The sequence below is a fragment of the Cuculus canorus genome, chromosome 10 (assembly GCF_017976375.1).
Source record: "Cuculus canorus isolate bCucCan1 chromosome 10, bCucCan1.pri, whole genome shotgun sequence".
Taxonomy (NCBI): domain Eukaryota; kingdom Metazoa; phylum Chordata; class Aves; order Cuculiformes; family Cuculidae; genus Cuculus; species Cuculus canorus.
The window spans coordinates 20,902,981-20,926,473 of NC_071410.1; the positions used below are offsets into that span (position 1 = coordinate 20,902,981).

Sequence of the window (23,493 nt, forward strand, 5' to 3'; positions counted from 1 at the left end):
GATGTCTTGGGCCACGCGGATGATCTGAGGGCTGGAACACCTCCTGTATGAGGACAGGCTCAGAGAGTTGGGGTTGATCAGGCTGGAGAAGAGAAGGCTGTGGAGACCTTAGAGCAGCTTCCAGTGCTGAAAGGGGCTCCAGGAAAGCTGGGGAGGGGCTCTGGATCAAGGAGTGCAGGGAGAGGATGGGGGGGAATGGTTTTGAGCTGAAAGGGGGGAGATTGAGGTGAGATCTTGGGAAGAAATGTTTTGCTGTGAGGGTGGGGAGGCCCTGGCCCAGGTTGCCCAGAGCAGTGGTGGCTGCCCCATCCCTGGAGGTGTTCAAGACCATGTTGGATGGGGCTTTGATCCCCCTGATCCAGTGGGAGGTGTCCCTGCCCGTGGTAGGGGGTGGGATTGGATGGGCTTTGAGGTCCCTTCCAACCCAAACCAGTCTGTGTTTCTCTGCTCTTTGGCAGCTGTGTCAGCCCCCAGTTAGCTGTAGGTCAGAGACTTCCATAGTCATCTTCCTGGAGGTGATATCAAGAAAACTTGTCGGCTTCGTATGCAGGAGGCTTCTCTTAGATGCAGGCAGCTGTTTCCAAAAGGTTTTATGTCTGAAGTCCATGTTATGTCCTGCAAAGATAGGACAATATTCTGTTAGAAGTGCTCAAAACCTGAAAGGAAAAAACCCTAAAGGAAAAAACTCGAGCACACTGAACTCTTTCTCGCCAAATATGTGTAGGGGAATAATTCCCACTTGCTTTCAGTGTTGTCTGTTTGAGTAAATTTATGGCTGTAGTATAAAAAAATGTCAAAATGGTTTCCTACAGCTCTGCCAACAGCACTTTTGTTGCTGCCCTTGTTCGCTGGTTATCATAGGCAGAAAGCAGATATTCCTGGCAATATCAGGGCCTTTAGTTGAAAAAATGCTTCCGATAAGAAAACTTTGTAAGTGAATGCATTGAAAATAGTGATGTTTGGTTTCCATTTTGTTTATTCTCAGAAAGGAATGTTTGAAAGCAGGAAACTTGGCCTGCAGTGGGGAACTGGTCGTGCCATTGCTCAGGCATGACAGCTTTTTCCTCTTTGCCTTCTCTTGCAGCACTGAACGAGGCAGTCAGAGCCAAACAGCCACAGCCTCAACTGAAACTTCAGAGCAAAGCTCCACTGCTGCTGAAATCAGGTAGGGCTGCTGGCCCTTTGTCATCGTAAAGTTCCGCTGTACTGTGCTGCAGGGTTTGGCTCTGCTTGTAGTCTTTTCCCAGGTACACACGGTTGTTCTGGACACAGTGCAATCATGGAATAATAAATGCTATCACACAGGGAGTCTAAGAAGGCAGCGCTTTACAAAAGTGTTAGCAACCTGTGGGGAAATACACCCAGATGGAAGCTGTGGGTCTCCTGCAGCTTGAAATTGTCCAGTTCTTCCTGATGAGAGTGTGAGCCTCAACATGGCAGAACTTTCTATTTCCTAAACTTTGCTGCCCCATTCGTGGAAGTGTTCCAGGCCAGGTTGGATGGGGCTTGGTGCAACCTGATCCAGTGGGAGGTGTCTCTGCCTGTGGCAGGGGGTGGGACTGGGTGGGCTTTGAGGTCCCTTCCAAACCAACCCGTTTGATGATTTTCAGATTCTCATTTTAAACCAGCCCCTGCACTGTTCAGAGCACGCTTCCAACAAGCACCTGTTCAGCTGTTCAGTTCCTGTGCCTCAACGTTGTGTCCCCTCATCTCCCTACCTGATTGTTCTTGCTGATTTACTTGCAGAAATGGTGAAAGCAGGCAGGCTTCTACTGGGAAATCCTCATCTGAAACTGTGCCACAGCGTGGGGACGGGTAAGAAGTTGAGAAAGGCTGCTCTGTGCTGCTGAACATAAGGTGTAACTCTGCTTTTTGCTCAGAAATAGCAAATATCTGCTAGTGGTCTCAGACAGATGGGATCTCTCCAGTCATGGTCCCGGGCTCCTCTCCAAGAGCATCATCTGCTGACTAGGCTGCAATGCATCATTTTTCTCTACTCTCCCTTCACCTCCCTCAAGGATTTTCTGCTCTGGCTCAGTCCCTAGAGAGTCTACTTCATGCCTTTTGGTTTTACTGCTCCAATTGCCCTCCTGCTGCCATTCCCTGGGGAGCTTCTTCCACCTGCAAGGGATGTATTGAACCTCAGCTGCTGGTGGGTTGTGCTCACATTGGTTCTGGTCCTCTGCACCCTGTAGGGAGTCCAAAGGGGTGGCTGAACAATAGGAAAGTGTTAAAAGCTCTGTTGTGTGGAGGAAAACCTAAGAAAGAAGCAACTGATTACGAACCTAAAGGCGTGGGTACAGATGCTGGACACGTAAAGAGGTAGAGGTGGGACACTGGCAGCTGCGTGGGTGGAGCAGGAGCCTGGCAGTTGAAGGCAGGGACGGTTCTGGTCCTCCTGAGAGAGATCAATCCCTCCTTGTCCACCTGTCCCAGTGTTCATCTTCTGGACTAGGAGCATTCCAGGCTTTTAAAATATACCCTGTATTAGCAGGACTCTTTTTGTTTGCAGTGTTCCTGCTGGGATTTTTTAGTTGTGCCTGAACTGAACCAGGCAGAGCCATACATGTGGCCTCGGCTTTCGCTCCGGTGCGCTTAGGCAGCTGTAGAAGGTTTGGATTCACCAAATGAGTTTTGGTAGCACATACAGTTAATTGCAACTCACTCTCCACCTCCATCAGTGACGATAAAGCTAGGGATATTACCAAATCGATCTCTCAGGCTGAAGCAAAGTCTAGAGAGCCTGAGAAAAGTAGAGGCTGGGCTGTTGTCATGGTCATTCAGCTGAAGCCCATGAATACGTCCTTGTGTGTCACTGCAGGGACAGCCTGATTACAGCGCAGTCATTGTGCTTGGGGTCGTTTGGGTCACGTAGCTTCTCCTAATTGTGAGTCGGTCTCCCAGGGAAAAGAGAGGATGCCTCATTACTTAGGCCACCTAAAACCAGAGAGAGAGTAATAGGCAGGGAGGGTAGGAGACAGATGCGTGGCTTGACAGGTCTGAGGGAGTGAAAGACGGGTGCAGGGTCCAGCTGGTGGGCCTTCAGGAACGCCTTTCTGACCCCTGGGTGGAGAAGAGCACAGCTGTTGTAGGATTGTGGCTTGCGGCTCACCCAGGTGAAGGGGCTGCAGGGCCTCACTGCAGGGAGCAGCACCTCTCGCAGTAACCCAGGGACTGCAGCCGGGCCCGCTGTGCTCGGGAGAGGCCCTGGACCAGGCTGCCCAGGGGGAGCCTCCATCCCTGGAGGGGTTCAAAACGTGTGGCCGTAGCACGTGGGGACATGGTTTATTCAGCACAGTGGGGTCAGGCTGACAGCTGGTCTGCATGAGCTGAGAGGTCTTTTCCAGCCTTCATGATTCCATGATTCTAAGGCTGCCCCTTCCTATCCGGATGCATTGCGTTAGCCCCGTTTTGTGCTCTTCCTGACTGGACGTTAGAGTGTGGCTCTAGGGTGGCACAATATAAATGCTGTCAGGTCACAGCTCACTGGTGTTTTCTCTTTTCTAGTGACAAACCTCTGAAGGAAAAGTCTGAGCTCTTCCCATGGGATGAAACGGCCTCCAGAGCAACCGTGGTCTCCACAAATGGAAGGTAGGATTAGTGTGAAATTCCTCTATTGAGTTGAGCATTGGGCAAACCATAAATGACTGCTTTTGAGCTCTCAGGAAACCCAGAATGGATATTTACTGATAGAAAAATGCACTTTGCAGCACTGCAGCAGTTTCTGTAATATTTTATTTAACAAGGGGGGGTAAAAAAAGGAAACACTGCCCTCTTCAATAAAATGTTTGTTACTTTGTTCTATTTTTTTCTTTAGTTTCTATGATACAAAAAAGGGATCTGTTTTGTGGGTCATTTCTGCATTTTCTGGGTTTCTTCTCAAATGTAAAGCAATTCTGGAATGTAATATTTTTAATTTTTATTACAGTATAGGGGGGTTCACACTTGTTGTCTCTCTAGGTCCCCACCCTCCAACCACTGATTCAGTTTTGCCACAGGAGACCCCTTAGAATAAAACAAAAACCGAACCAAACCCCTAAACCCAAAGACAAAAGGAAACCACGCATCCTGTAAACTGTGGCAAACCAAAAGGTTCAGTGATGAGGACAAGCTGTGTCCTGACTCTAAGGTATTGTGGAAATGGTTAAAGATCCCATATTCATAGGCAGGACAGTGTCGCTGAGCTGATTGTTGTCTCCAAGTCATAGACTCACAGAATTTTTTGGTTTAGGTTGGAAGGGACCTCAAAGCCCATTCCATTCCACCCCGTGCCATGGGCAAGATTAGGCTGCTCAAAGCCTCATCCAACCTGGCCTTGAACACCTCCATTGTCCAAATGGAATCCACCATCACAGCTTTGCTTGGCCTTTGTGTGTGGGAACCACCCGTCCCTGCCCCTCTGGGACACGTCCTGGGCTGGCTCCTTCTGCTCCCGTGGGCACCAGCCCTTCTGGCACAGAGACAGGCTGGTAGCCAGTGGGGCTGCTTAGCTTGGGCTCCAACCTGTGCTGAGCTTCACTGCTGTCAGTGGACCTTAACAGAAAACACTGGTTTAATCTCCTCTAGAGAGCTCGGTGAGTTGGAGGGTGCTTCCCAGCAACCCAGTGAAGGTGACTAAAACAACACAAGTCCTCCCTGTTCTGTGACAGCATGTGGCAGTCCACCTCACAGCTTGTCTGGGGAGTCTGCACCTGCACTGGAAAGAAGGATGGATGGATCTGTTGGAGCGAGTCCAGAGGAGGCCACGGAGATGATCCAAGGGCTGGAGCACCTCCTGTATGAGGACAGGCTGAGAGAGTTGGGGTTGTTCAGCCTGGAGAAGAGAAGGCTGCACGGAGACCTTAGAGCAGCTTCCAGTCCTGAAAGGGGCTCCAGGAAAGCTGGGGAGGGGCTCTGGATCAGGGAGTGCAGGGAGAGGATGACAGGGAATGGTTTCGAGCTGCAAGAGAGGAGATTGAGCTGAAAGCTTAGGGAGAAAATGTTTTGCTGTGAGGGTGGGGAGGCCCTGGCCCAGGCTGCTCAGGGAAGTGGTGGCTGTCCCATCCCTGGAGGTGTTCAAGTCCAGGTTGGATGGGGCTTGGAGCCCCTGATCCAGTGGGAGGTGTCTGTGCCCATGGCAGAGAGTGGAACTGGATGGGCTTCGAGCTCCCTTCCAACCCAACCCGTTCTGTGATTCTACGATTGACAAGACAGGTTGCAAATGCCAAGAGCAATGGCTGTGCTTCTGTCCTGCCCAAGAAAGTGGAAGTGAGGGAAGAAAGGCCTTTCCCTGTGGTGCTGAGGAGAAGCTGAGTGAGAGCTGTTCCCTCATGGGCCACTCGTGTTCATTGCCCACAGCCTAGGAACATGGAAAACGAAACAGATGGGTTTGGATCAAGACACCTGAAGTTCCCCCTTGTGCCAGTTCCCCTGAGCCAAGCCAGAGGATGTCAGGGCTGTTCCTTCCCTTCTGTGTGTGCAGATGGAGGGGCCTGTGCTGCAGCTGTGGGCTGCGGGATATCCCACTGATTTTGGCTGAGTCCTGGCTTGAATGTCCAGATGACTCCATACCACTGGCATCTGTTGTATGTTGGTGATGTTCAGAGATACTAAATGCTCCTTTGCACTTCGTCTGCACTGTGTTTCCCCCGTTTCTTGCCATTTTACCTGTACAAACAGACTGAGGAGCATCTCTGGGAAGCATTTGGGATCTCTTCCTCTCTCTTTTATTAAGCGCATGAGAAAATCATCGTAGGACATGACCCAAACCAAAGATACTTTCTAAAGCTACTTTCTCTCTTTTTCAGTTATTCTGAACACACAGAAGCTGACAATGGATATTACCCACCAAAGTAAGCGTAAACCTATGAACGGTGTAAAATTCGTTTTAATTTCTTGCTGTTAGCATGAGAGGGGTCTTTCCCTGACCTTGTGCTGCCCTAACAGATGTGTTCTGCAAGAAGCACTTGCATGCACTGCAAAGCAGGGCTGGACCTGATCCACCGGCTGGAAACGGGCAGAGATCTTTCAGCTCCTTTCCTTGTGCCGGTGTGAGATGGTGCATTTCTGTCTCGGCTCATCAGCTCCGCTTGAGGAAATTTACTCAGCTGAGCATAAAGGAGGAGAAGATGTTATGTTTGAGACAGAAAAATGGCATGTCTGATTTTTTTTGTTTCTTGCTCTGTTCTCTGACTCGCTAAACGTCCTTCTGTGACCCACGAAACTCCCTCTCTCACCAGGTCTAGCTCTGTTAGCAGGGACAGACCAGCAGGTGCCACAGATAGACCTCTCACTACCTGGATGATGTAAAGCGTGAACCTGCCAGGACAGGGACTGAGACCGGTACTTGTGGTGCTGCTGGCAGAGGGTGGATATAGGGCTGAGAATAAGGATTTCCTCAAAAGTATAGTTGGTAGCAGAATCCAATTCTGGAGGCCTCAGCACAGGAAGTACGTAGAGCTGATGGAACGAGTCCAGAGGAGGCCATGGAGATGATCCGAGGGCTGGAGTACCTCCTGTACCTTAGAGAGCTTAGAGCAGCTTCCAGTGCTGAAAGGGGCTCCAGGAAAGCTGGGGAGGGGCTCTTCATCAGGGAGTGCAGGGAGAGGACAAGGGGAATGGTTTTGAGGTGGAAGAGGGGGGATTGAGGTGAGATCTCAGGGAGAAATGTTTCACTGTGAGGGTGGGGAGGCCCTGGCCCAGGTTGCCCAGAGCAGTGGTGGCTGCCCCATCCCTGGAGGCGTTCAAGGCCAGGTTGGATGGGGCTTGGAGCCCCTGATCCAGTGGGAGTTGTCCCTGCCCATGGCAGGGGGTGGGACTGGATGGGCTTTGAGATCCCTTCCAACCCAAACCATTCTGTGATTCTATGAACAAAGCAAGGGGAGCCAGAAAATCCTGGGTGGGTGAGCAGTGGGAACAGCTTTCTTTCTGTTCACTGCTACACATCTTTCTGCAGAAGCAGCCTGGGAGCACCTTTATCATTGCTTTTGGCATTGATCTCAAACCTGCCTCCATCCTGCATGCTTTTCAGAGCGTGGTCGCCCTCCTGACAATGTCAGAGGCCCAGAGTTTGGAAAGAGTTGTTACAGTTGACAGCAAACACACTGAAACTGCTTTCTTCACTTAATTTAGTCCATTATTTTGGGACTTGCCTCAATGTATTGGCTTCCTAAAGGACTTGAAGTGAGCAAGTGATATGTTCAAACCTCCCAGCAGAGGTGAGGAGGATCACAAGGCTCCCAGTAGGGTGGTGTAAAACACAAGACCTAGAGCTGCTACAAGTGATGTAGGAGCATCTTCCCAAAAGTTATTCATATTGCGCTTTGTCCCAGGTCCTGTGAAGGGTCGGAGGAGACACACAGTTATTCAAGATGTGTGTGGATTGAGGCCAATCAACTGCATTAGTTTTGCTGACAGCCTGTATTCTTCTTAACTAGAGTGATAATAGTGAAAAGAGGTGAAGAAGACAGTGAAGATGTTTTTTTCTGAAGGAAAATCAGTTCTCTGAGAAAATCATTTTCTGTTTTCTGGTCTCATACAATAAGTACAGTGCTGTTATTCCATACAAGTCAGCCCTCAAGCCTTTGGTAAGCTGTCAAGCTGTAGATTCCTCTTTTTTCTTTACAGGTCTAGCTTGCAGTCAGATGTCCCTTCTCCTACTGAGAGAGCCCCTGTGCACCTAGAGGGCACAGAATCTTCCTTTAAAAGGTAAGAGTGAGGTAAATTGAGTGGGCATGTGAGTAACACTGAGGATTAAGGGAATTCTGAGAGGGCAGGGATAGAAAGGTTTCTTTTCACAGCTTTTGGCCCAAGGATGAGGACAGGCTGGGAGAGTTGGGGTTGTTCAGCCTGGAGAAGAGAAGGCTGTGGAGACCTTAGAGCAGCTTCCAGTCCTGAAAGGGGCTCCAGGAAAGCTGGGGAGGGGCTCTTCATCAGGGAGTGCAGGGAGAGGATGAGGGGGAATGGTTTTCAGCTGCAAGAGGGGAGACTGAGATGAGATCTTAGGGAGAAATGTTTTGCTGTGAGGGTGGGGAGGCCCTGGCCCAGGTTGCCCAGAGCAGTGGTGGTTGCCCCATCCCTGGAGGGGTTCAAGGCCAGGTTGGATGGGGCTTGGAGCCCCTGATCCAGTGGGAGGTGTCCCTGCCCATGGCAGGGGGTGGAACTGGATGGGCTTTGAGGTCCCTTCCAACCCAAACCATTCCGTGATTCTATGAAGAAAGCAACTGTGCTGAGGTTTAAATCACAGCTTTCAAAATAAACAAAAGTTGTGTTGTATCCCTCTCCATCTTCTGTGGTATGAGCCAAGCACCCCAGCTTTTTTCCTCCTCTTGGTGTGTGGTGCTTGGTGGCGTTCAGTCACTGCCTTCTTCTGCACTGATAATTCAGGGAAGTGCTCCAGTGATGCTGGAGTTTCAGCAAGGGAGCTGAAAGGATATATTGAAATATATGGGGATATATTGAAATACATCTAGAGAAGAGGAGGCTGAGGGGACACCTTATCAGTGTCTACAACTGCGTGAAAGGAGGTCGTGGAGAGGTGGGTGTTACTCTCCCTGCCCGAGTGACAGGCGATAGGATTAGGGGGAATGGCCTCAAGCTGCACCAGGGGAGGTTCAGATTGGACATTAATAAAAACTTCTTCACTGAAAGGGTTCTCAAGGACTGGAATGGCTGCCCAGGGACATGGCGGAGTCCCAATCCATGGAGAGGTTTAAAAGACAGACAGATTAAGTGCTTAGGGATATGATTTACTAGTGGACAGGTGCAGTTGGACCTGATGATCTCAAAGGTCTTTTCCAACCTAGGGTTTCTATGATTCTATGTACTTTAAATATGGTCCCCAGAGAGAAGTCCTAGTGCAGAGCAGTGAGTGGTAAACTCATTGTCTGGTGAGTGTTCATGAGTGCAAGGGTTCATGTGCATGTTGTTTAAGTTCCAATGGGCCTTTCTTTTATTATTAGATCTATCCTGGGCTTCGAGGGGAGAAGCAGCACCCCAGAGAGCAGATACACAAGTCCTGAGGTCCCACCATACTCCAAACCCTACTGGAGTGAAGCAACGTAAGGACCTGGGGTGATAACCCTGTGTTTGCTAATATGTTTGTTCTTGTTGTTGAAAGCCTTGGAAATACTGATTGCTCAGGAAATAGTGAGCACCAGAACAGCAGCACAAGGGCCATATCTCTAACTCTCAACTGCTCTTCTCTCCAGTATCCACCGAAGTAGTAAATTTTCTTCCGTGTTCACTGAGGACTCAAGCCACAGAGCAAATGCATTTAATGTTTCCCAATTTCTAACCTGCTCCCCCTGCCCTTCCTGTGTGTGGCACAGCTCAGCCCTGATTCTGCTTCAGCTCCCCCTGTCCTGTGCTTACAAGTCTTGGCATCTCTGTAGAAGTCCTGGGATGGGATGTAAGTGTGCATCACCCACTTCTTCTCCCTTGTCTTCTGCAGGGAGAAGCCTAAGGGACAGGGCCAGATACGAGCTGGGGCAGTAGGACAATTGGGATGTGCTCCTGGGAGTCCATTTCCATGGACTGGTGTAGCTTTTGAGTACTTTGGGTTTTACACCCTAGTGCAGAGAGGGCAAAGATGCCCAAAAACTCACAGGAAAACCAGCCAGGCAACCATCATCATCATCACTTCTACAGCATTGTGTGCCCTAAAACCTTAGTGGAGGCACAGGGGTTCCTCTCCCAGCTTTGTTGCTCTGATTACAGCAGAGCCCTTGGAGTATCTTCCACCAAAGCCTTAGAACTGATTTCTCAGTGTGCATTGAAATGAGCTTTCAGATGTTTGTGCTTGACAGCCGTGACTGGAGTTTCTTGTCCTTTGCCAGATCTTCCCAGGATTTCAAAGAGGAGAACACCCCTGGAGAAAGGGGGCACGAGACCACACAGACCTCTGATGACTATAAACCAGAGCTGATCCAAGAAGGGTAAGTGGTCGAGAGGACTCACCACAGGATCTGTTCACTTCATAATTCTTCATGTCGTATTGTTCCCAATGTAATGGAGACCATGCAAAAGCTCCTCCGCTTTGCACCTGGGAGTGAGGATTTGACCATGGCACATTATCAAGGCCACGGAGTTGGTGAAGGGTTTAAAGGGGAAGCTGTATGAGGAGTGGCTGAAGGCACTCGGTCTGCTCAGCCCGGAGAAGAGGAGACTGAGGGGAGACCTCATCGCGCTCTGCAGCTTCCTCACCAGGGGAGGAGGAGGAGCAGGCGCTGAGCTCTTCTCTCTGGGTCTGAGAATGGCAGGGAGATATGCCAAGCGAGGGTTAGGTTGGACATTAGGAAAAGGTTCCTCCCCCAGAGGGTGATGGAGCACTGGAACAGCTCCTGGGGAAGCAGTCATGGTGCCGAGCCTGACAATATTCCAGAAGCATTTGGCCAAGGCTTCAGCCCCACGGTGTGAATGTTGGGGTGTCCAGGAGTTGGACTCAATGTCCTTGTGGGTCCTTTCCAACTTAGGACACTCTATGAATCTATGATTCCAGCAGGCAATCCCACTCGTGCTGATGGGAAAAGCCAGTTGGATGGGATAGACTCACAGTTTGTGAAGCCCAAGGGACACTTTTGACACTAACAGCATGTGACGTGAGTCCTTTGGAACCAGCGTGGTTCCCTTGGTACCAGAGCAGCTGGCAGTAGCTTCTGCTGCCCAGAGATGTCAGCAAGTACTATCCAAATATTTATGAATGCTGCAAAATCATATGTGAGTGTGTCCTGAGGTGTTAGAAGCAACTGTCAGCCCGAGGAATTCTGACGTGAGTGCTTTCTCCTCTGCCTATCGTTTTCCTTCTGCAACAATCTTGGATGAAAGGCCTTCAGCTGTGCTCCTGCAAGCTAGAAAAGGGTTTGAACGCATGATTGCCATCAGGGCAGTTTGGAATAGCTTGGTCCAAAGAGCATCTCCAGCTCCCTGCCTGATGACTCCTGTCCGGAGAATGGATGCTGCCCACCCCAGCATCTTTGTTGTTGCCGCCTTAAGCACAGATCTTTATTGTAGGATTTTGGACTCAACCAACCCTACTGAGAAGGGACAGGATCCTCCTGACTATGATGTCCGCTCAGAGCCTGCCAGGCTGACGGAACACACTGAACGTGACCCAAGCATCACAAGGTAAGATATCAGATAACTGCTGCCCCTGCCTTTTCCTGGAGAAAAAGGGATAATTCCTTACTTGTCTTCTCCCAGGCTCCCCTTTTGTGCCTGATTCTACTGGGTGAACCTTTTACCATGAAAGCCTGGGAGAAAATATCCTCATTACTTGGAGGCCTCACACACTGTCCAGCTGGATTGCCAGGAGTTAGGATCACAGAATCATGGAATGGTTTGGGTTGGAAGGGAACTTAAAGCCATTTGGATTTTCTACAGGGTTATCAGTATACCTGGAGGGATTGATGTGCCCAGAAATCGGCTACAAAAAGCGAACAAAGTTTTCCCTAGATTAGCGCAGACAACTGTAAATCCAGGGTGGCTCTGCAGCAGCTTTATCTAGTGGCTCTGCTGTGGAGGTAGTACCTAAGTGAAGTCAAGTCATGGTTGCAGCGGTCCGAAATGTAACGTAGAGGAACTAGATAAACCATAACAGTCACAACTAAAGAACCAGAGTTAAAATGTCATGTTTGGAAAGAGTAAACGTGTAACTGATGCTCATCAGGAGCTTTATTTTTCCTTCCTTTCAGTGTTATTTTTGAAGAGATCTTTGTTTTCACTCTTTTTTCCCACATCTCTTTGGATTGTCTGGCATTTTCCCATGCAAGGGTACTGTCCTTGCCTTGAGGCAGGAGCTTCACCAGGGGCTGCAGCCACATCCTGCAGCGGTTCTGAGCACAGTGGCACTTGTACAGGCTGTAATGGTCTTCTGTTGTGGCAGGTCCAGCTCTCTACCCAGAGAAAGCAGCAGCCCTGCTCCAGAGACCCAACATCCAAATGGATCTGATGTGTACCTGGACAGGTATGGAGCCATGGGACCGGGCTTTCCCACACACCTGGTGTTCTCCTTGTTACCCCGTTCAAAGGCATTACAAATGCTCGTTTCTTGGCTGATGCGTTCAGAAACCATTTCCTGGAGTGTGTCCAGAGAATAGCGACAAAGGTGGTGAAGGGGCTGGAGAACAAGTGTTACGAGGAGCGGCTGAGGGAAATGGGTTTGTTTAGCCTGGAGAAGAGGAGGCTGAGGGGAGACCTGATTGCTCTCTACAACTACCTAAAAGGAGGTTGTGGAAGGGTGGAGATCTCTTCTCCCAAGTGATAGGTGATAGGACAAGAGGGAATGGCCTCAACTTGCTCCAGGGGATGTTCAGATTGGACATTAGGAAAAACTTCTTCACAGAAGGGGAACTGCACTGGAATGGCTGTCCAGGGAGGTGGTGGAGTCCCCATATCTGGAGGTGTTTAAGATGTGGGTAGATGAGGTGCTTGGGGACACAAGCACTAACACTGCTGACAGACTTTTTCCTCCCTGACCAGAGCCACCCCAGCTTACGGAGAACAGACCCACCCCACCTCAGAGAGTCACCGTGAGAGCCCAGGAGACTGGAGACACTACGAGCCTAACCCAGTGGCAGCCAGGTACAGCGGGACCATCTCTTTATATCTGCCTTCAGTGGCATTCATATCTCATCCTTTGCCATTCTTGCTTCTTGATGAAATCCTGGATGAAGTCCTGGACCTGCATAAATTTACTCAGCATACATTAATCCAACAAAACTGAGAAAGGTGATATTAGGGTTAAGATTCACTCCATGTCCTGGGGTGCATCCAGAACAGCATAGCAAGCCGGGCGAGGGAGGGGATTGTCCCACTGTGCTCCGCACTGGGGTGGCCCCACCTTGAGCACTGGGTTTGGGGCACCACAGGCTAAAAAGGATCTGAAGCTGCTGGAGAGCATCCAGAGGAGGGCACGGAGTTGGGGAAGGGTTTAGAGGGGAGGAGTATGAGAAGGGGCTGAAGGCACTTAGTCTGTTCAGACTGGAGAAGAGGAGACTGAGGGGAGACCTCATCGCGCTCTGCAGCTTCCTCACCAGGGGAGGAGGAGGAGCAGGCACTGAGCTCTTCTCTCTGGCCAAGAATGACAGAACCTGAGGGAATGGCAGGAAGATGTGCCAAGGGAGGGTTAGGTTGGACATTAGGACAAGGTTCTTCATGCAGAGGGTGGTGGATCCCTGGAACAGCTCCCAGGGAAGCAGTCATGGCGCTGAGCCTGACAATATTGCAGAAGCATTTGGCCAAGGCCCTCAGCCCCACGGTGTGAATATTGGTGGTGTCTTGTGCAGGGCCAGGAGTTGGACTCAATGGTCATTGTGGCTCCCTTCCAACTCAGGACAGTATGTGATTTTATGATTCCTCCCACACAGAGCTGTTTGTATTTCATCTCTGTTACCAAGTTAACTGAGACGACTGCTACATCTTGTAGCATTTCATTGTGCTGGGAATCCAACTCCTGTAGGTGAGGGCAAGCAGCACAGACCTCTGCCACCCCCCCAGTTCTTTAGAATCTATTAACTGCATGGTGTCCCAGGTTTTCCTCATTGGCAGTAGAAGGAGGCGTGATCCAGCTTCGGCAAATTTTGAACACTTCTGTGTGCTGGCTACAGTTATCGGCTTTATGGTCAAACTAGCTCCAATTCTTCAGCAGGTCTAACTTCAGCTCCAAAGAGAATCCTCTCAGTGCATATGAGATCCAGCATCCCATGACACTGTACACAGATCGCCAGCCTCCCAACAACAACGTGTTGACACCCAGTCACAGGATACCGTCCTATGTGGACAGCCAAGCGTTCAGCACCAGGAGGTGAGGGTTTGGGGATGGGATGCAGAGACAGGGAAAGCTGCTGGTGCAGAAATATTGGATGGATGCTCTGGTCCAGGTTGTACAATCACTGCATCAAGAAGTGTGAACAGAACTTTGTTCCCAGAGGGAGAGACAGTGTTGCCAGGACTCACAACACATGGAACAAGAACTGTGTCCAGTTCCAGAGTCCTCGGAACGGGAAGGACTTGAAGCTGTTGGAGAGAGTTCAGAGGAGACCGTGAAAGTGATCGGAGGGCTGGAGCAGCTCTGGGACAGGCTGAGAGAGTTGGGGTTGTTCAGCCTGGAGAAGAGAAGGCTGCAGGGAGACCTTAGAGCGGCTTCCAGTCCTGAAAGGGTCTCCTGGAAAGCTGGGGAGGGGCTCTTGATCAGGGAGTGCAGGGATGGGACGAAGGGAACAGTTTTGTGGTGGAAGAGGAGAGATTGAGATGAAATCTTAGGAAAGAAATGTTTTGCTGTGAGGGTGGGGAGGCCCTGGCCCAGGTTGCCCAGAGCAGTGGTGGCTGCCCCATCCCTGGGGATGGTGAAGGCCAGGTTGGATGGGGCTTTGATCCCCCTGATCCAGTGGGAGGTGTCCCTGCCCATGGTAGGGGTTGGAACTGTTTGGGTTTTGAGGTCCCTTCCAACCCAAACCATTCCCTGATTCTAAGATCATTTTGGGATCTGAAGGGCTGAAGGAAGGATTCAGGAGATCCAAGCTGATAATTACGCTGTAACACTGGAGAGTTCTTGTCAGGTTGTGTTCAGGCCACTGACATGGAACCTGAAAAGCTGACAGATGTGCAGAGACCACAACTGCTTCTCTGTATCTGCAGTGATGATTGAGGAGCAGTCTGGGTTTATCTCTCAGTGACAGAAGAGCTGGGCTGTGCACTTATAACTAGTGTCCCTGTAGATCACTGCAGTCACATGGTCTGAATGTAGCCCTCATCTCTTCGAGCACTTTTCAGCAAGTTGTTGTCACCAAGCTCTGTTTTGTGTTTGGAAGCACTTGCAGACAAGGACTAAAAAAAATGGGACGGACTTTATTGTGCTCCACAGCCTCTTATCCCCCTGTGGCACCGTGTGATGCTGCTGCGTCCATCTTAAACTCGTGCTTCACTCCTGCCCTTGGGTTTACATCACAGACCAGATGCAAGTCTTGCCCAGAGCAGGGCTTTCCTCATCTCACGACGAGCTTAGTTTGCCCCTCTTTCTCTCTTTAATGCACCGTTGATTTGCAGCGTCTTGCAGCATTGTTTAATATTAAGTTATACAGTTGCCTGAAGCTTTAATCAGGATCAAAGCACTGATAGACAATATAAACATAATCTGTGCCTCAGGGCACTTGGAAGCAAAGAATGACCGTAAGCTATAAGCTTATTTTTCTACTGAAAGAGCCTGAGCTCTGCCTGCAGGTCAAAGCCATTCCAATAATTAGTTCTGTCTTGGAAAAGGGAAAATGTATGGGTCTGGCACCCAGAGGGACCAGCTGGGCACTGGGCCACAGGGCAGATGGAGCAGTGGTGGTTTGGGCAAGTGCTGGGAAAGGAGATGATATTGATGATAGATTCATTGAATCCTCAACAGAAGAAGGAGATGGAATTGTTGGAACGGGTCCAGAGAAGGCCAAGGAGATGATCTGAGGGCTGGAGCACCTCCTGTATGAAGACAGGCTGAGAGAGTTGGGGTTGTTCAGCCTGGAGAGGAGAAGGCTGCAGGGAGACCTTAGAGCAGCTTCCAGTGCTGAAAGGGGCTCCAGGAAAGCTGGGGAGGGGCTCTTGATCAGGGAGGGCAGGGACAGGATATGGAGGAATGGCTTTAAATTGGAGAGGGGAAGATTTAGACTAGACATTAGGAGGAAATTCTTTATGATGAGGGTGGGGAGGCCCTGGCCCAGGTTGCCCAGAGCAATGGTGGCTGCTCCATCCCTGGTTTTCAAGGCCAGGCTGGATGGGGCTTGGAGCAACCGGATCCAGTGGGAGGTGTCCCTGCCCATGGCAAGGCGGTGGAATTAGATGATCTTTAAGCTCCCTTCCAACTCAAACCATTCTATGATTCTGTGATTTATGATCTGCTTTGGCTTTGCTCTCAAACAGTACATTCTAAGCCTGCTTCCTTGGCCTCAGAGCATTGTATGCACACTGCCGCTGCAGAACCAGTGCAGGTGTAACAGGCAGAGCAAAAGGCGAGTGTGTCACAGCAGTGACTGCTAGTGTTGGGATTCAGGTTAGCCAGCATGGGACCTCCAAGGCCTCCTGTACGATGTAATCAGGGCTTTGTGCTTCCTCGCCAGGCCTACCCCAGATTACGACGGGAGAGTTTATGATGGAAGCAGCAGCCCTAGGAACAGCAGATACGACAGCACTGGTGCCAGGGGACACTCTGAATTTAACCCCATAGCTGGACGGTAAGAAGTCATGGAATGGTTTGGATTGGAAGAGACCTCAAAGCCCATCCAGTTCCAACCCCTGCCATGGGCAGGGACACCTGCTGGATCAGGTTCCTCCAAGCCCCATCCAACCTGGCCTTGAACACCTCCAGGGATGGGGCAGCCACCACTGCTCTGGGCAACCTGGGCCAGGGCCTCCCCACCCTCACAGCAAAACATTTCTTCCTAAGATCTCATCTCAATCTCCCCTCTTGCAGCTGAAAACCGTTCCCCCTCATCCCACTCCCTGATCAAGAGCCCTTCCCCAGCTTTCCTGGAGCCCCTTTCAGGACTGGAAGCTGCTCTAAGGTCCCCTCAGAGAGAGACCTCAAGTTGAAGGGAATCCAGACTTGTTAACAGAAAGAATACCCCGTTGCTACATTTATTCAGTATCTAGAGTGTCCTGACCCACTTCATACTGACTCCCTGGGTCCAAGTATGTGCAGGGAAGTGCTGTTTGCGTGGATGTCTGGTGTGTGGGTGATTTTGATGCAGGGAGACATTTAGCAAAGATTCTCACCACTTGTGAGAATCCTTCATGTGCCCAAGTTCAGTGCTTGAGATTATATCACTTCCTTTCATAGCCACGACTCCTTTCCCAGAGATACCACCATGTCCATTTCCCAGAGAAGCCACAGGGTGCCGTTCTACATGGACACCTTAAACTATAACAGCACCAGGTAAATGGGTAGTCTTGATGGTTGTGAAGGAAATGGCCACAGAATTGCTGTGGAAGAGAAGCTAGGGATCAAAGCCGAGAGCTGAGAGAGAGATAAATGGTTTCCTGGCAGTGGATGTGTGATCTAGAGGCACAGAACTACTCTTAAACCGCTTCTAGCAAAAGCTACCCAGTGCAGGGTCTGTGATAACATCCATCTGGAAATGCTTTACTGTGTGGGGTGCCAGAACAGAGGGGCAGGAGAATGAAGGGCTGGTTCCCAGCTGCCCTCCCGTGACCAGAAATAGGCCTTTGCACAGGCTACGAAGAACTAAAAGTGAAGAGAGTGATGTTGGAAAGGATCACTATCTCCAGAATGTCAGTGATTGAACTAGTCCCAGAACAAGGCCAGAAGGGGTAAGAAGTATCCAATGTGGAATGCCATAACCCTGGGCTTTCCACAGTCCTTCATGGCAGTGCCATCCACCCATACGTTGTCTGACAGTGTGTGGAGGCACCAGCATAGGGCTAAGTGGTCCAGCTCTAAAGGGAAGGATGTTGTGGGCATGAACCAGAGGTGTGAGATTGCCTAAGACTGGTTCCAGACAGGATCAGCTCCACCCCTGCGAGGCGGACTTAGCAGGTCTCCTCGCCGAGTGGACGGACAGAGCAGTTTTCTGAGGTTGTGTTCATAACCATAGTTTTGCTGCCTTCTCCCTCCTCTCTTGCCATATCTGAAATCATTCCGTTGGGAATAGCTCTGCTGTTGAACTTCGGCCAATGTCCCGATCTCCTGCTCTCCTGCAATACACTGTCTGCCATTTCTCTCAGGAGCTCTTCCCATTAAAGCTCCATGCTGCGCTCTAGCCGGTACTTATCTGAAGATCTTGTTTTGTCCCATCACCCTAGAAATGAGACGTTTCCAAATTGCTCCTCCAGGGAAGTAGCACTTTTAGGGGGCAGGTGGAAAAGGAGAAAGGAGGCTTTTTGGTCTGTGAAAAAGGTAAATTAATCTGTATGGTCAAGGGCCTTCACTTGCCCCTCCCAGCCTGCCCTTCTAGAAGCTGTGGTAGGTCTTTTCCTGGCTTGCACCATGTCCTGGCTTATGTTTCCAGTGCCCATAGACTCTTCTCTCTCTCGCCAGGCTTCTCTCAGGTTCGAGCGAGAGGATCTGCAGTCCGATGGCCACCATCCAGCCCAGCAGCCCAGCAGCCTCTGGGTACCAGCCCGATTCCAACACTGTCGGGTAAAGAGCTGTGGGTGGTCGTGATCCTCCCGCTGTGACACAGGTTTGGCAGGCAGCCGTCCTGTTTGGTGGTGACAAGCCAGGCTTTGCTGCTCGGCATCTGGGCCAGGGGGTGTTGCTCAGCTGCTCCTGGCTAAGAGCACAGGCATGGCCACAGTGGCCAGAGCCACTCAAAAGGGAGAGATGGGCCGAGTACTTTTGTCCAGGTGCCCTTTCTTAGAGACCAGGATGTAGCTTGCTGTGTGAGTTGTGTCTTTTCTCTTTAGTGTGGCAAAATCTTGACTCCTCCATAGCATGTTGTAGCTGGAAGGACACAATGATGCTCCTCGTGCTGTAGCTGGAGGGACGCAATGGAGCTCCCCATGCCATAGCTGGAGGGACACAATGGAATTCCTCGTGCTGTAGTTGGAGGGACACGATGGAATTCCTTGTGCTGTAGTTGGAGGGACATGATGGAGCTCCTCATGTTGTAGCTGGAAGGGCATGATGGAGCTCCTCATGCCATAGCCAGAGGGACACAATGGAGCTCCTTGTGCTGTAGCTGGAGGGACATGATGAAGCTTCTTGTGCCATAGCCGGAGGGACACGGAGCTCCTCAATGCCCAACTGCAGGGACACAGTGGAGTTCCTTGTGCCATAAATGCAGGGACACAAGGGAGCTCCTCATGCCGTAGCTGGAGGGACACGATGGAGCTCCTCATGTGGTATGCACTCACCACGTGTGTGGGGCTCTTGGAAGACTCGCCTTGTTGCCAGTCAGGAGCAAGTGAGCAGGCTGCACTGGGTGTATGGGATTTCGGTGGGGCAGACAGGACCCTGCTCTGCCGTGTATGACAACAAATAGCATCCCATCCTGGTGGAGCTGTCAACTTGGAGCTGTATTCTGGGATTTGTGGTTCCCACAGGCTCCACCTCGAAGGTGAAAAACTGCTGCAGGGTTCCATGCAATTTAGAGAGGGGTTTCCAAGTGGTGAGGTCAATGTAGGCTTTGACAGGTGATGTTTGAGCCCTCCTGGCCTTGCTGCACATCACAGCCCCTCTCTCACCTGAAACACTTGCCATGGGAAGTGTCTGTGCTAAGTTAGAAAGCAAAGCTTCCCTTTCCCTGGCTGTGGCACAGCTTAGTTTGCTCATTTAAGAAGAGAGGATTAATTACAGCTTATAGGCAGCAACGAAAATGCACCGTGGAGAAAGAGCTCAATTAGTTCATTTCATGGCTCTGGGAAGAGAGCCGGCAGGCACATAGTCTCCCCTCGGTCTGTGCTGGAGCTGCAGACAGACAGATGGACAGATGGGGACATGGCATTTCGAAACTGGAAATTTAAGGAGGGAGGAATATGCAAGAAAAGTCAGCTCTGTAAGCAAAAACACCCCCAAACCAAACCAGGAGCGATTTATAATGGAAGAGAACACTGGAGATGTTCCAGTGACAACCCAGGCGCTGGAAGGAATGCGGTGCCAGTGGGGCTTCAATGCTAACGGGCAGAACCACATCTCTCTAAATACTTATTGTGTGCGTAATCAGGACATGATATAAAAGAGACTTATCCTTGCAAAACAGAGGGCAACTGGATGTGAGAGTTAAATTATCCATTCTATTCTTTTTAATTAGCAAGATTTGTTGTGGTGGGTTAATTAGAGGAGTATATTAGGTGTTATTTAGCAACAATGCTTGATAGTCAGTATTTATTCAAGAACAACAGCATCCGCCTCAGTGCCTTTCATGCACGCTTTGTGTGTCCAAGTGCACACATGTGGTCCCTGCGCCGCCTCTTATGAGCTCCAGTCTTTTCTAATGCAAATGCTTCTCGTTCTGTTTCCGTGTCCCTCCCTAGAAAAGGGGTCCTCTTTGTGAAGGAATACGTGAACAGCAGCGAGCTCTCAGCCTCCCCACGCTATAGCAGGTACGCAGAGTGTCCCAGGGCAGCCCTGGGTCTGCATGAACTTGCAAAGCGCCCGCGCACAGCTTTGCCAGCTAACGCACACCGACCCCATGCAAGCGCCGGAGCTGGAACGGTCAGCTCTGCGGCTGCCGTGGTGCCTGGGCTAAATAGCCCTGAAGGGATTATTACACTGGGTGGGCAGAGGGTTTTGCTAAGGCACCGGTGCTGCTTTGGGAACACAGAGGATGTCTCGGCAGGGCACTGTGCGGTCCAGTCCCATTGTGGTGACAGGAGGAGCTCTGTCCCACCACTCCCAGTGGAGAAGTTAACACCCTTGCTGTGCGGGCTGAGCTCTAAGGTGGGAGATGAGATGGAAATGCTACACTGCAGGTTTTTATGCTGCATATTTAGGCTTAACTGTGCACTTGCACATACAAACAAATGATTGGAATTGACGAGAAAAACTTAAAGGCTGGAGGTTCTCAGTCAAAAATTCCAAAGTTAGAAAAAGTTAAAAGATGCCATTAAGATGCCTTCAACCTTTTGTATTCCACTCAAAGGTGACAATGTGAAGCTGCTCCTGATTGACACCAGTGAGACTGAGAGCAAAATTTGGCCCTGTGTACATCATGTTTGCACTGATGGGGCAGTTGGTTAGCACCAGGTTTGCTGCCTCCCTGCTGGCATTTATCCTCCCTCAGTGCCGTGTCAGCATTGCTGGGGTTTTGCAGACTCCATAAATCTCCAGCCTTTCCTAGAGGTCAGCAAGGCGGATGCCAGCAACCAAAGAGAAGTGAATTGCTGCAGCATCTAAAACCACAGGCAGGTAGAGAGGGAGCATTCGGATACTGCCACCCTCAAAGGTGCAGATGCTGCTGCTGACAGCCCTGCTGCATCATCAGTGCTGCCTTCTCTATTAGCGAAACACTTTCTCAAAGCTGGTTAGCAATCTTCTCTCCAAGGAAGCTAGGGTGTTGCAGTTAGAGCTTCAGGTTAATGATTACATCTGAGATGCTCTTCCTGTGTATCATTGTCAAGCGTTGACTGTTTCCTTCTGTCTCCAGTGGCAGCTTTGGGGATTTGACCGATTTGGAGAGATCAGCCTACAGCCACCACAGCTACCTGTCCAGCGCTCCCCTGCAGTGGTACGACAGCTCGGGGCTGCCTTGGGGGTTCAGCAAATAGTTAAACGGGAATGACTTTAAGGTTTTGCTTTTTTAGAATACTGGTATGTGTTCGGTGCAGAGTCCAGAGAAGGCCACAAAGAAGAGCCAAGGACTGGAACACCTCCCATAGGAGGACAGGCTGAGAGAGTTGGGGCTGGTCAGCCGGGAGAAGAGAAGGCTGCAGGGAGACCTTAGAGCAGCTTCCAGTGCTGAAAGGGACTCCAGGAAAGCTGGAGAGGGGCCCTGGATCAGGGGGTGCAGGGAGAGGATGAGGAGGAACGGTTTTGAGCTGAAAGAGTGGAGACTGAGATGAGATCTTAGGGAGAAATGTTTTGCTGTGAGGGTGGGGAGGCCCTGGCCCAGGTTGCCCAGAGCAGTAGTGGCTGCCCCATCCCTGGAGGTGTTCAAGGCCAGGTTGGATGGGGCTTTGGGCAACCTGATCCAGTGGGAGGTGTCCGTGGGCTTTAAAGTCCCTCCCAACCCAAATCATTCCATAATTCTATGAAGTGTAAATGATCTCTGGAAAATACAGCGACATTGACATTAAGGTCTGTGCTGCCCTGGTGTTGCTGTCTCTGCATCCCTGGGATAATGTGTCTCTACTGTCACTTGACACAGTCAAACAAATGTGGAAGCGGGTAGCTGGCACGGAGTGGGGCTACTGTTAGCTAAGAAACTTCTGGTACAAGTGCTGGGACTGGAAGCAGCTTCTGTTAGAGAGGAATTCCCGTTTCTGTTCCCTCCCAGGTCCTCTGACCCTGTTTGCAGTTACTGCAGCCGTGAGATCCGAGACTGCCCGAAGATCATAATAGAGCACCTTAACATCTGCTGCCATGAATACTGTTTCAGGGTAAATAAACACCTTAACTAACGACTGCCTTCTTTGTGCCGCTGTGGAATGGAGTGGTGGGAGGAGGAATCTTGGTGCAAATTCTGTCCTCAGACTTTTGGAGTCCTGTATAGACTGTGTGCCAAATGCTTGGATCCACATTGGGGCAAAAAAGCTGTGCACTTACAGGTGTCGGTTGTATCCCCAAAAGCTTTTCAGCTCCTCAGACAGATGTGTATTAGAACAAGGAGAATTCTTTACTGCTACCTGACAGAATAGCAGCATCCTCCTTCCTTGTGTCCCCGTCCTTGTGACAGACTTACTGGTTTGTGGCCTTTGTGCCCCAGTGCAGGTCTTGCTGAATCTCTCAGACCTTGCAGGGTTTACAAGTCAAGCCTGTGGAGATGGTGAGTGTGGGAGGAGGAACCCTGCAGTGCATTGTCTGCTGTAGGAAAGTTTAGCCTCAGAGGTCAACTCTGGAAGGGTTTAAAAGACAAGCAGATGTCGTACTTGGTGGCATGATCCAGTGGCAGGCTTAGTAGGGCTGGATCGATGGTTGGACTTGTCATCTTAAAGGTCTTTTCCAACCGAAACCACACCGTGATTCTGTCACTGCTTGGGCATCCTCACACCTTTATAAAATGATACAGGGACTGTTTGTTTTCCTGTCCTCTTTGCGCTGTCGTTACTGCATGGTGCTTTGGTTACTGTCTGACTCCCTTGTTTTCCCTTTGGCAGTGTGGAATTTGCCATAAAGCAATGGGAGACCTTCTGGATAAAATGTTCATCCACCGGGACATTGTCCACTGTGACAAGTGCTATGAGAAGCTTTTCTAGGTGAGCGCCCCTTCGCAGTGTCAGCACAAATGGCTGGATGAGAGTGCTTGTGAGTTTGCTGAATGAAGAGCATTTAACCCTCACATTCACTGAGTGACCCATACAGGGATTTTCCCATGGCTTTTTAGTGGGAAGCAGTGACCCTCGTTGCAGAATTACCCAGAAACAGGGTAGAGCTTCTCCCAGGGTGTGCTTAGACCCAGAGTCTCCGGCCATAATGTGATAAACAGGCTGTGTTAGTGGTGTGTGGGCTGGCTTGAGTGGTGACAGCAATGTCCTTCAGGGGCTCAGAGCCTGCTCCAAAGGTAATTAAGGAGTTGCTCCTTGTGTCCCGGGCTAACCTGCCGCAGGGGCTTGCTGCTGCTGGCAGCGGGAATGTTCCTCCAGCGAGGAGGCAGCATGGCAGGCACAAGTTTCTGCATTACATAAAGATACTTTGAGACGAGAACCACAGGGAAAACTAAAGAGTTGTACATTCTGCCTACACATCAACAAAGAATTGCGTTGGATATGGTTTTGTTTTGTCACATTACCTGGATGGGGTAAGAGTCACCAAAGCAGCAAAGAGAAACCTTGCCACTGCACTGAGGTTATAAAAAGGGGCCTCCCTTCCTCCCTTTGCTTTGTGATGGAGAGAAGGAGGGGAAGGGGCACCTGCCTTGCTGC

At 50.4% G+C, this 23,493-nt stretch overlaps 1 protein-coding gene across 1 annotated transcript in view; it reads left to right on the forward strand.

Annotated features, from left to right (window-relative positions):
- Nucleotides 1-23,493, forward strand: part of ZNF185 (zinc finger protein 185 with LIM domain) — a 51,036-nt gene that overhangs the window by 25,432 nt on the left and 2,111 nt on the right. Inside the window, exons 13-30 of the mRNA XM_054075514.1 lie at nt 1,085-1,165; nt 1,747-1,815; nt 3,508-3,591; nt 5,787-5,831; nt 7,606-7,686; nt 8,940-9,038; nt 9,816-9,914; nt 10,990-11,103; nt 11,861-11,941; nt 12,457-12,558; nt 13,622-13,780; nt 16,074-16,187; nt 16,793-16,888; nt 18,011-18,112; nt 19,948-20,016; nt 21,060-21,140; nt 21,909-22,011; nt 22,729-22,827. Of these exons, the coding sequence (XP_053931489.1) occupies nt 1,085-1,165; nt 1,747-1,815; nt 3,508-3,591; nt 5,787-5,831; nt 7,606-7,686; nt 8,940-9,038; nt 9,816-9,914; nt 10,990-11,103; nt 11,861-11,941; nt 12,457-12,558; nt 13,622-13,780; nt 16,074-16,187; nt 16,793-16,888; nt 18,011-18,112; nt 19,948-20,016; nt 21,060-21,140; nt 21,909-22,011; nt 22,729-22,827 (1,678 nt within the window). The remainder of the gene's footprint in view (nt 1-1,084; nt 1,166-1,746; nt 1,816-3,507; nt 3,592-5,786; nt 5,832-7,605; nt 7,687-8,939; nt 9,039-9,815; nt 9,915-10,989; nt 11,104-11,860; nt 11,942-12,456; nt 12,559-13,621; nt 13,781-16,073; nt 16,188-16,792; nt 16,889-18,010; nt 18,113-19,947; nt 20,017-21,059; nt 21,141-21,908; nt 22,012-22,728; nt 22,828-23,493) is intronic.